The sequence below is a fragment of the Grus americana genome, chromosome 2 (genome assembly GCF_028858705.1).
Source record: "Grus americana isolate bGruAme1 chromosome 2, bGruAme1.mat, whole genome shotgun sequence".
Taxonomy (NCBI): domain Eukaryota; kingdom Metazoa; phylum Chordata; class Aves; order Gruiformes; family Gruidae; genus Grus; species Grus americana.
In genome coordinates, this window is record NC_072853.1 from 116,521,971 (window position 1) to 116,534,441 (window position 12,471).

Below are 12,471 nucleotides of genomic sequence, written 5' to 3' on the forward strand. Positions count from 1 at the left end.
GTACAGCGCTTTCACCTGACACTGCAATATCAATAATTACTGAGATATTAGTAGAAAGAAGGGGGTAGCAGTCCATTTGCTCTTTAACCTAAATTTTCTGTGTCATGACATGCTTAATCTGTTTGACATGCTGACTGAGCCGTGCTGCAGATGGGTGGTCACAACTCGAGGCACACGTTCCCACGCCCAGATCTTGCATCATGCTGTATGCTGGTGCAGCTGCCTCCTGAGCCAGGTTTCCACCAGTGACCTGAGCTAGCAGGAACCAATCCATTATGGTCACATGAGGTCTAGCTCAGCAGATTGCAGCTAGATTTTATTCCCTTCCAATATCAATCTGTTTATAATAGGAAACCATCACTTTCTCTGTGATTCCTTCCCCAAGCATTATACTAGCAGAAGAATAAATGTATTGTTAAAAATACAGGACTAGAAATGCGGTGTCTAAGGCGCTTGGGGGGGCGGATTAGTTTCGAAAAGTGCAATTTTCTTTGAAGTAACCAAAGTTCACAATTTCATCAAGTATAATGCCTGGTCTGTCAGAATGTCTGGATATCTCAGAATGTTTGGGTTTTTTTTTTTTAAATATACTGGCATTAATATTGTTGGTTAGGGTTTTTCCTGTTTCAATAGGAGTTAAAACGTTAAGATATTCTGTATACTCAGATGGGTTCTCTTATCATTGACTTTAATTTATGACCCCTTTATTTCCCCTTAAAAAAAATTAATGATTATAAAATTATTAGGATTTTATAAGCAAAACATGGACTCACTATCCCTCTGAAGCAGAAAAGTTAGCAATTCTTTTAGACTTTTTATTCATTGAATGCTTTTCCCAGTGTTTAAGATGGGTGATGAAATTGCTAAAAATTTAATCTCACCTTATTCATTTTACAGGTTGAACAGTCAAAAGTTTTAATCAAAGAAGGTGGTGTTCAGTTACTACTCACAATAGTTGACACACCAGGATTTGGAGATGCTGTGGATAATAGTAATTGGTAAGACATTCTTTGCATGTTCTCCCACAATAATTCTGAATTGTATTTTGTGTGTGTGAGAGATAATACCTTCTGACTTTTTTTTTTTAAATGCACACTTTGATCTTCAGTTAAAATATTAACACTTTTAAACTTTTCAGCTAGCTGAAAACTTTAACTGCTGCAGTTCCAAGTACTTTTATACCTCGATTGAAATGCTATCAGCTTTTCTCTTTAAAGTGAATGGAGCATTTGGCTCTTTATCCACACATGCAACGCGCAGAACCAACCTCTGTGCTGTCACGAGATGTGACCAGTAAAGCGTACTCCTTTGGCTACTGTTCTGAAGTGTTCTATTTAATGCTATTACAATGAAGGTAATTGTGTTTGAAAAGGTTTTTAAGTGAACTCACAGATTGTATCTTCAGAGCTATGTAACTCAGTTGTATGTTGAGGAGCCGGTCACTTAAAATGTGCTGTCTTGAAGTCTCTTAATTTAAAAAAAAAAAAAAAAAAAAAAAAAAAAAAAAAGGCAAGCCATGGGGAAATAGTGTACATCTGTTTCTTAGCAAAGACATACTTTTTTACATAAATGATACAACTTACAGGTTTTTATTCATGTAACCTCTGCAGTTGGCAGCCAGTTATCGACTACATTGACAGTAAATTTGAGGACTACCTGAACGCAGAATCTCGAGTGAACAGACGTCAGATGCCAGATAATAGAGTGCAGTGTTGTTTATACTTCATTGCGCCTTCAGGACATGGGTTGGTATAAGTGTGTTTTATGTTTCCTTTCTCTGTCTTTTATCTCAGATAAATATCCAAATTTGGCATTCTTAGTTATGTAAAGTTCCAAATAGGATTTTCTAAATGGCCTGCAGACCATGCTTAATTTCAAGATGAGCTTACTTTGGCTTGTGAAACACCAACAAGTCAGACAAGAAATAAGTTAACACCAGAAAACATGATTGCACATTAATTGCATAACAAGAAAAATAGTATTAGAACAATTAAAAATAGACAGGTGTTCACAATTGCCAGGTCTATTTGTGATCTATGTCTTTTGTTCACACACTCCTGTTTAGGAGAAACTGGTTCACACTTCAGGCAACAGAATTTTTCCTGTCCACTCTTCCTCCCTTCCTTGGATTTTAATGATAAATTGAAGATGGGAAATTTTATGCATCCTTACTAGGATGCTTTAATTCACCTGGGGTGTAATCCTTTGTCTAGTGACAATTCCAATATAGGCATTCTGGATTTTTTTCAATTATTATGCAATCTTCCACCCCTGCTTAGTTTTTAATTTGATCAGACTTCTATCTAGTGGTAGAGAGAGAGAACTGCGTTTCTAGAGTGTATTCGATGTAGATTGACTATATCTGAAATTGGTTGCTTAGCATTTTATCATTATAACTGATCAAATTTGTCAGAGACTTAAGTTATATCTCCAAAACCAGAAGGGGGAGAAGATAAGCAGCCTATTCTATTGTACAGGTCAAAAGTAGTAAAACTTGTTGAAAGGAGTAATGAAGGAATTCTGAGAAATATTCATGAGGCAGTGAAAAATGCCAACTATTACACTCAGCTTCTGTAGCTAGCATCGGAATGTTTCTAATAATTTTGAACTAGAGAGAGTTCTCAAGTTTGGAAAAAAATATCGGGGGCGGAGAAGAGTGTTTCTTATGTAGACTTGCTTTAACATTTTTGGTTGTTCAGCATGCATGTTTGTAATGTCAGTTTTGCTTAACATGCATGTCAATTTTAAATGCCAACACTTGAGTCCCTGGTATATATTATTTTACTAGTGTGCAAAATCAAAACATCATTTAAATAAAGGGAAAATGATCTGTTCCTTGTGTTAGTCAATCTTTTTTGAGCATAACTTTCAGATTCTTCAAAAAACATTGTTCCCCCCCCCCACCACCACCCCTGTTATCTATTAAAACTTTCTAAACCGATGGGAGGTACAGTTTTTTTTGTAAGAAAAAATAAAAGTATGCTTCAGATAAATTAGGTTTTGGTCACTAAATTTGTGAGGCTAAAAGCTGGAGAAGTATGTTCCTTGTACAAGTATTTCATGTTATTCTTGAGGGGGGCAAAAACCTGTAAACTTGAGCTAGGTTTGCATAGTATCTTTCAATTACTGGAGTAAGTGCTTGGAATTGTCACCTAATTAAGGAAATTAATGGAGCACAGAGGAAATTGGTGCTGCTGTTAGCATTCATTTCCTCTTTTAAGATGCTGTCCTTTCTGAAAAGGACATTGCTCGCTTCCTACCTGGTTTTTGTGGTGGTGCAGTCTTAGCTCATGTTTCCTGTGCAGACAGCAGCATGTGTAAACCATCGAGTAGTGTAGTGTTTCCTCCTAATGCATGAATGTATTTACACTGAATTAAAGCATTTGTAGACTTACTTCTGTTTGTCCTTGTGACTTAATAAATTTGTAAAAGCCAGCTTGTTACAATTTATAAAGGAAAAACAACCGAACCAATTGCAGGTTAGGTCCTTATATTTGGGTCACAACAACCCCATGCTACAGGCTTGGGGCAGAGTGGCTGGAAAGCTGCCCAGCGGAAAAGGACCTGGGGGGTTGGTTGACAGCTGGCTGAATGAGCCAGCCGTGTGCCCAGGTCGCCAAGAAGGCCAGCAGAATTCTGGCTTGTATCAGCAATAATGTGGCCAGCAGGAGTATGGATGCGATTGTCCCCCTGTACGCAGCTCTGGTGAGGCCGCACCTTGAGTACTGTGTTCAGTTTTGGGCCCCTCACTACAAGAAGGACGTTGAGGTGCTGGAGCATGTCCAAAGAGGAGCAACAAAGCTGGTGAAGGGTCTAGAGCACAAGTCTTATGAGGAGCGGCTGAGGGAACTGGGGTTGTTTAGCCTGGAGAAAAGGAGGCTGAGGGGAAACCGTAGCACTCTCTACGACTGCCTGAAAGGAGGTTGTAGCCAGGTGGGTGTTGGTCTCTTCTCCCAAGTAACAAGTCATAGGACAAGAGGAAACAGCCTCAAGTTGCACCAGGGGAGGTTTAGATTGGGTATTAGGAAAAATTTCTTCACTGTGAAAGGGTTATTAAGCATTGGAACAGGCTGCCCAGGGAAGTGGTGTTTAATACCCTGGATGCATTTAAAAGACAGGTAGATGTGGTGCTTAGGGACATGGTTTAGTGGTGGACTTTGCAGTGTTAGGTTTATGGTTGGACTCGATCTTAAAGATCTTTTCCAGCCTAAAGGATTCTATGATTTAACACATCCTACCATTTTTAGCTGTTACCCTCACAAACATCTGAACTGACGTGTTAGTTTGGGGGTAAGGGGAGAGAGTAAAAGGGTGGGGGGAGCCTTCCAGGTAGGTGAATGGGGTGATAATGAATTGCAGCTTCTCTCTGCACTTCTAGAATCTTTATGTAAAGGCTTCCTGCTTCAGTCTCCGCTGTAAACTCAAGACCTTGAGGTGAGCACTGTTGTCATTAGCAGCACAACTGGCCTTTAACCTGGTGTTGCCCTATAGGCAACTTCTTGAAGCGAGGAGAGGGAAGAAAGCATGTTAAGGTGAATGGATAGCCAAACCAGTGCTCTAAATCTAGACGTGCATTAATGGAAACGTTTAAAAGCAGAAAAACTCAGTGGCAGGTAGAAAATGTTAAAACGAAGTTAAGTATGTGTTCTTTAACACTTTCTTTATTCTTTTATATTCTTTATATATGGTTTGGGGAAAAAGCTAAATTTGAATACCAAATGAATCTGGTTTTAATGTTCCTAATCCTAATTTATTTTATATGAGAAATAATCTTTTTAAATCCTTTAAGCCTGACTAAACTTGCTATAATTCAGTCACATTAATGCATCAAAACCTCTGTGGCCTTACTTTAGCAAGCTGGAAATATTGACCACTTTGACCCACATCAATGGTTTTATATACCCACATGGTGGCTGTTTGAGTTTTTATGTCATTGTCATCCACTTTCATAATGGTCTTTTTGTTATACATAGCAACTGAAACATGAGATATTTCTACTTCATTTGTACACAGGCCACAGAGTTAACTGCCTTCAGCAATCTAATGTATAAAAACATCTCACAGCCCTCTCTCAGGAAGAAGCATACAAATAAGCATGACTTTCAGAGGCTGAAGCTGGGTATGTGAACAGGGCATGATTCACTACTGTGAACTCTTTACCAGTCAGGCTTTAACTGGGACTGTCTTCCAGCTGATGATACAGGCTTTACAACCTTCGTAGGAGAGTTCTTATCACTTGCTTAAATGAGTGTAATTACCACTAGTTGAAGCCTCATGCCTACTAATAATGTTTAACTTATGACCTATTCCTCTGGTATTATACAATTCTAGGGGATTTCCTATAGCAGTTGCAGATAGCCTTTTGAATTTCATTCAAGTATCCATCATTCATCCGTTTCTTAAGTGTAGTTGTCAGGACAAATCTTGAATCATTTGTACATTTTTGTGTAATTAATGTAAATTGCAAAGGTCTAATGCTGTCTTTCAGACTTAAGCCTTTGGATATAGAGTTTATGAAGCGCCTGCATGAAAAAGTGAATATCATTCCACTTATTGCCAAAGCAGACACACTTACACCCGAGGAATGCCAACAATTTAAAAAACAGGTGAGTTGAAAGGTTAATATTTACAACATGGGATAATTTAGTAAGTTGGTCCCTACAGAAATGGTGAGATTTAACTTCTCACATGCAAAGTTTAAACCCTGAAGCAATGACTTGAGACAGTGAAGCTAAGTAATTTATATCTCTAGATTTAATTATATTTCTTGGTGAAATAATCGTGTTTCTATCCTCAGGGGAAGATGTTTCAAGTGTAGTATGATTCTTGGCAAGTGAAATAATTCAGTGCTGAGATAAAAATCAGTAAGGGAGGACGGGAGCTTTCAAGATTTAGTTGCCTAACAGAAGTTGTGTGTTTAAAAAAAAAAAGTATTTAACAGTATTACAGTACTATTGATTGTATTGTGGTATTAACTTTTGTTTTGATGCACTACATTTATTAAAGATGCCTCAGGTATTAGATGAGAATCAGTATATCTGTTGTTCGGTCTTGGGCTGTGGTAATACATTTTAAAGATGGTGAGATAATTCTAACATTGATAGAACTGATATAATTTCTTTGTGTTTGTAGAATAAATTTGGTATTAATGTCTCGAAGTGGTTTATGTTTTATTTCAACTGCATGATCAGAGTAGAACACTTAGGCTTTGCTGTATTGTATGGGGAGGATAAGGAGGACCTGGAACAGGACAAGACAAGGCATGAGTTTGTTTTATTGAACTGTGTCCAGTCCTAGTTTAGAAGAACACAGGTTTTGAAAATAAGTTGGCATTAAGATGTGTTGTGTGCAAAACTCTTGATTTAAGATGAAAAATTAAAGGACACTGTGTGCCTTGGAGAAATGTAAGCAAGGTACTATAGACCTGAAGTCTGTTTTGGTTGCATTTCATGGGGTTTTTTTGATATAAAGGTCGGGGGGGAACAGTAGAACACAGAATATTTCTTGATATATAAGCAGCTTTATCAATGAGTTGATTTTAAATAGGGGAAACTTTCCCAAATCAAACTTCGAAAATAAGTACTTGCTTGAATTGGGAACTTAATGTTCTTCTAAGATTGCAAACCCATGAACTAGAAATATTCCCCAGGGCTCTGCAGTGTGGCTGTCAACTAAATGGTCTATATTTTTCCATTCTAAAATTCTGGAAAACTAATCAGCTTGTTTTTAAAAATACCCTTCAGACAAATCAAGCACCAAAACAGTACAGTCTCATGTTTGATGATGCTGTTGGTTATTCTTAAATTTTCATTAGTGCTTGCAAATATTTTTCAACACAACTAACTGCTAGAGTCAGTCCGTCAGTCACAAGCTCTATTAAAATAGGCAGGTGATCCTGCTTCAAGCAACTGATGCTCAGGTGAGCTAGAAACAGAAAAGAATAGGAGTGACAGCAGTACCTATTGTGGGAACTCAAAGGGCTGAAGCATGCCTGCAGTTATCTATTCAAATCTTTCTCTTTTTTTTTTTTTTTAAGGGTCTCAGTTGTGACACTAGTCTGAGAATTTAAGCTCTATTGTATTAGTTTTTGCATGTGCAGGTAGAATTCCCATTAGTGTAAATCTGTTTGTCTAGTTGTAGGAAACTGCCATTCATTCTTGCTGCCTTATATTGATGGGTAGTATTCCATTAGCTGTGAGGGCTCTGGCTCTGATGCTGTCTTCTCCTGGCTAAGGAGAGGTGGTCATGCTGATAATCCTGTGGGGTCACCTGATGGTGTTAAACATGTACAAATTTTGTGATGTAACTTGGTCACCTTAATATGCAAGGATCTTATATATCAAACAAAAGGAAGGAGAATCAGATTGCAGCAAGAAATAGAGTTACTACAAAGTATGAATTCCTCAAACTAAACTTATTTTTGTTTTTAGATAATGAAAGAAATCCAAGAACACAAAATTAAAATATATGAATTTCCAGAAACAGATGATGAAGAAGAAAATAAGATTGTTAAAAAGATAAAGGTAAATAGTTTTCTTTTGAAAAACTGCATACTGATGGGAAGGAGGGTAGAGAGTGAGAAGCTTTTTGTCATTAATGAAGAGCCCACCAAAATGTTTAGATGATAAAAATCAAATGTAAAACTGTTCCTCAGCAGAGGCAATGAATGACACTTAGATGACTTAAGTCTTCTAATGGCTAAAATTCAGTGGATCACATGCTCATTTAATAAACTCTTTAAAGATCACTCTCTTTTTATTCCACCCCTATTTGACTTTTATCCACCTACCATATTATGTTGGATTCTGAGCTTTGAAGGAGGCATGGTTTGTCTGTCAGACATAGGTGTGCAGTGGCACAGAGTGCGTGCATTACACTTAATAGCTGTCTGACTAATTGATATACTGAGACCTTAATGGAGACGAATGACTAAAGAAAATCAAAAGGGCTGTCAAGCTGTTGAAAGGATTTTCTTTGTTTACTTGTGGTTTTGGTTTGTTCTTTTATGTCAAGTCCATCTTGTGTATGTTTCTTGAGCCTTGTTTCTGTTTGTTCAGTAATTTTAATAGCCTGCAAGAGCTTTTAATTTTTTTTGTTACTGTGGGAATCACCTAGGATAGGTAAACGCAAATAGCACAAATGGAAGATATTCTGAGAGTAAGCCTAAATGAGAAAAGCAGAACAAAAGCTAGGACAAAAGTCCAAAATACTTAGCTTTGGTACACTGTTCCTTTCAGCTACTTGAAGCTTGTCCTCTGTTACTTGTTACACTGGAGAGTACAGCTGAAAACAAAAACTTGAAGTAGCTCTTTACCAAACCTTTGAAAACTGGGTACAAGATCCAGTCAAAAGTAACAGGCTTTGTAGCCAGTGGGAATATGAATTGGTAAATAATTACTGTGCAATTGATTAAATAGCAAATGGTTTGCCTGTTGCTTAGCTTACTAAGTAACAGTAATGTCTGTTCCTTAACTAGATTTACAGAATACAACAGTGTGAGGAATTTCAAAAGGGGTGTGTGTGTGTATATATATGTCATGCAGCTAGACAGAAGTTCAGTAAACATGACTGTTCTTGCACTTTGGGTAAGCTGCATTGCAGTGTTATAGCATCAAACTAGCTTACATCAAGTTTATACACGGGCATGCTTTCAGTATCATTCGACAGTAGAAGTTTTGTTTTTTAAAGTAATACTTTGTCTTGTAGGACCGTTTACCTCTTGCTGTGGTAGGTAGTAATACGATCATTGAAGTCAATGGCAAGAGAGTTAGAGGAAGGCAGTACCCATGGGGTGTTGCAGAAGGTAAGGATTTCTAATGATTTTTTATCCATTTAAAACTTACTAGACAATCTGTATTTGAAATGTTTGAATTGCTTAATTTGAATGTGCTTTGGTCTGGACATTTATTGAATATACCATTCTGTTATTCAGAAAGTCTTGGAACAAGGTAAAGGTCCAGCAACATGTAACTTTGTAAGCAGATTCCTGTTGAAGCTTCACTGAGGAATTGTAAAATCTGTAGTAATTTACTGCAGTTGATGATGAGGCTTAAATTACAACTGCTTGCTAGTGTTATTTTAATTTTCTTCATATAAAAAAATATATGTATTTCTTAAATGCTACTTGCTAGAGTATTCACATTATAAATGTTAATTTGATCAGCTTGACTAGCATAAATTCAACTTAAAGTTTCTGGAAGAATTTTTTTTTTCCCCAAAAAATATCTAAGTCTTAATTGCTGGGATGTAGCAACAGGAAGGTAACTGGTAATGAATTGAATACTTTTGATAGTTCCCCTTTTTTTTTCTTTTTTTTTTTTTTTTTGGTTCATTTAAAACATTTTCTGCTGTTATAAAGGCTTGAAGATAACTGCATGTTCTTCTTGGCAACCATTGCTTGTGCTTTAATACTGTTCACTTATTTCAAAAGGCACAGGAAAAATAAAGCTTGCACCATGCTGTATAGTGAAACAATCACTATTAAACTATTTTTCTATGATCATTGACCTTTTTCCTTGTTGTGTGCATGTATTGAATAAAGAGTTTTGGGGTTTTTCTCACTATTTCTGCCTTCCAAGGGCAATGGACTATAAATTTGATGCAGTATAAAATAGACAAAAACCCCCACCAACCAACAAGCAGAGTATGGACTAATAATTTAAAGAGAAATGCTGTAGCACTTTGAAGTGTGTGTCTGGCAGGAAATGAGGTTTGGCAGAAAGGAAAAACCAGCTGCACCAGAGAGGATCAAGCTTTGTTTTAAGGCTCTTGCGTTAGTGTTTGGAGATGTACAGAGGAGTGCTGCTTTTCTTTGCTTTAAAACAAACTTCATAAATGTTTCAGACTCATGTGATTGTACAACTTTTGGAAGGGAAGAACTAGCCTAACTAAAAGGAACCTCTTTAAGTGGCTTTGAGTCTGTCAGCTAAGGACAAAATACTCGAAGATGATGTTTTTTTGAGACCAGGACTTCATGTACTATCAGAGCGGAACTTACCAGTTTGTATAAAACGATGGAATAAAATAGTGCAGGAGTACAGATACAAGACGAACGCACAAAGAAGCTATATGCTTCATTTTTCTGTATTCACTGAACTTACTTGGGTTATTTTAATTCCTTCATCCTGTTTTTCTTCCTCCTTCCCATGAAAATGTCTGTCTTTACTTCAGGGGCACATTGCAACCTGCCTCGCGCCTTTCTTTTGTGTGCGTTAAGAGTTTTGTGTGTTGCCATCTCTCTCTGCACACCAGGGGGTTCTGAGGTGTGCATTTTTCTCCAGTGTCATTTCATTATCTTATCAGGGAAATGCCACTCACAGCATCAGCCTCTTCTACAGTGATGGGATGATGGGCACAGCTGGAATAAGTGGTATCTAATGACAGCTGCTAACCCTCTCTTTTGGTCTGTAGGCAGGTGCATCAAACTAAATATGCGACCTTCCTTTGCTTTGTTGATAAAGAACTAAATCCACATTAAAATTAAAATGAAGACTTCTGCAACTCAGGGAGAAATAGATTATGTTAAGTCTGTCTTCTAAAGATTTTGGATCTTGCTGAATCTAGACTGAGGTTTTCAGTTAGTGTCTGGTTCTTAATTATACAACTGTGCTGGCAGGGCCTCCAAAGGATCATAAAGTTACTTTAAATGGCAAAACTATGTTGCTGGTGTGGTAGCTTATTCTGCTATACTGACTCGGAGTACAGTTTGTCCATACGGCTTAGGGGAGCATAGGAACTTTGCTGGTAAGATATATTGATACAATTCTATTGTTAATGCTCTCCTACTGTTAATGCACATAATGCTGAGTAAGGAAAGGCTGAAAGTCATCTCTTGTTGGAATGAACGTAGGATATGGGTGACATCTAAAAGCCTTATCTCTGTGTAATGCACATATTTTGGTTGGCGTCTCAAGAAAAAATTTACCTCTTTCTGTAGTTGAAAACGGTGAACACTGTGACTTCACAATTCTGAGGAACATGTTGATAAGGTAAGTAACTTACAGGTAACATTAAATTTTCTAGTATGTCTGAGAGATTGGAAAGTCATATATTGGAGAAGAAGGACTTGAACTGTCTTGACAGCTCTAACTTAAATGGAAGAATGACAACACTGTGAGGAATGGGACAGTAATGCAGGGATATAATTTAAGTCAATTTGCAAAATGAACATAGACTGATTTTTCAGATAGTATTTTGTATTGTACACTAAACTGATAAATTCCACTTATTGACAGAACTCATATGCAGGACCTGAAGGATGTCACTAACAATGTACATTATGAGAATTACAGAAGCAGAAAACTGGCAGCTGTTACATACAACGGTGTTGACAACAACAAAAATAAAGGGCAGCTAACAAAGTAAGTTCTTGTTAAGGTTGTATTGTACTCTAATCTTTTTGCCTTTTTTTTTGGTTGTTTGATTTTGTGTTTGGTGGGATTTTTGGTTTGGGGCTTTGCGGGGGGGGGTTGTTTGTATTTATCCTTCAGTCGCCTCTACACTGTGTTCTGGTCTGAACACTGTATTTCTGGTTTACTTGTGGTTTGGTTTGGGGGTTTTTTTCTATTTCACTAAAGTTTACACTAGTTTATCTGAACATGTTAACTGGATTTTAGTTAGATTCAATTCTGAAGAGAATCATTACATTTACTATTTCTGTTTATAAGTTTTATTTTACTGGTACTTATTGCAAAGTTTTTGTGTGTTAGTGTTTCTATTTTGGTATATATACTACTTTTGGAATTATTGGCTCTTTTGCTATGAATGCCTAATACTCAGTGTCAGGGATGTTTTTGAGAAGAACGGGTTAATATTTGTTTAGAAACTTTGAAAATCCAGATCCACTATTGTCATCTTTGAAATGCTGCCCTGGCTACTTCTCGGGTTCCTTGTCATGGCAGGGAAATTATTGCAACATCTTTATCTTTTGTGAGAGGAGAGTTGCAATCCAGGGTTTTGTTGTTGCTGGTTTTTGGGTGGTTGTGGGTTTTGTTTGTTTTGTTTTTTTTTTAACCCTAGTATGTCATTTTAATTACCTTTGACAGCAAGCTGTTTGCCAACCTGATGAAATTATTGGAAGATTTAAAAGTAGGCTCTACTGTATTTTTCATTTTATAATGCTATTTGGGAATAGCAATGCTCTTAAATATTTTTCCTGCTCTACATGTGTCAACTGTATAAACAACAAGTAGTGATTAAATAATTAGTAATTAGTGATACTTTTTTTTTTCATTTGTACTATATTTAAATACAAATTTCTCAAGTAAAATATAGGGTAGTATTCTGTTTGGCTAATGACATGCCAAATTATACCTCTTCTTCCTGAAAAAAGTCACTGAAATTAGATGGAAGTATCTGCTATTTTAATCCATATAACAGCTACAAAGCCATTTTTCACTAAAGGAGTGTCTACTCTACACTGTCTTAATGCTTTGAAAGTGGCTATGAGGGAATAATTTAAGTGGACATGAT

At 36.8% G+C, this 12,471-nt stretch overlaps 1 protein-coding gene across 1 annotated transcript in view; it reads left to right on the forward strand.

The window, feature by feature from the left end:
* SEPTIN7 (septin 7) overlaps positions 1 to 12,471 on the forward strand; it is an 82,361-nt gene that overhangs the window by 59,946 nt on the left and 9,944 nt on the right. The window contains exons 4-10 of the mRNA XM_054814643.1: positions 898 to 998; positions 1,611 to 1,745; positions 5,489 to 5,606; positions 7,431 to 7,523; positions 8,707 to 8,803; positions 10,937 to 10,988; positions 11,235 to 11,360. Coding sequence (XP_054670618.1) covers positions 898 to 998; positions 1,611 to 1,745; positions 5,489 to 5,606; positions 7,431 to 7,523; positions 8,707 to 8,803; positions 10,937 to 10,988; positions 11,235 to 11,360 — 722 coding nt within the window. The remainder of the gene's footprint in view (positions 1 to 897; positions 999 to 1,610; positions 1,746 to 5,488; positions 5,607 to 7,430; positions 7,524 to 8,706; positions 8,804 to 10,936; positions 10,989 to 11,234; positions 11,361 to 12,471) is intronic.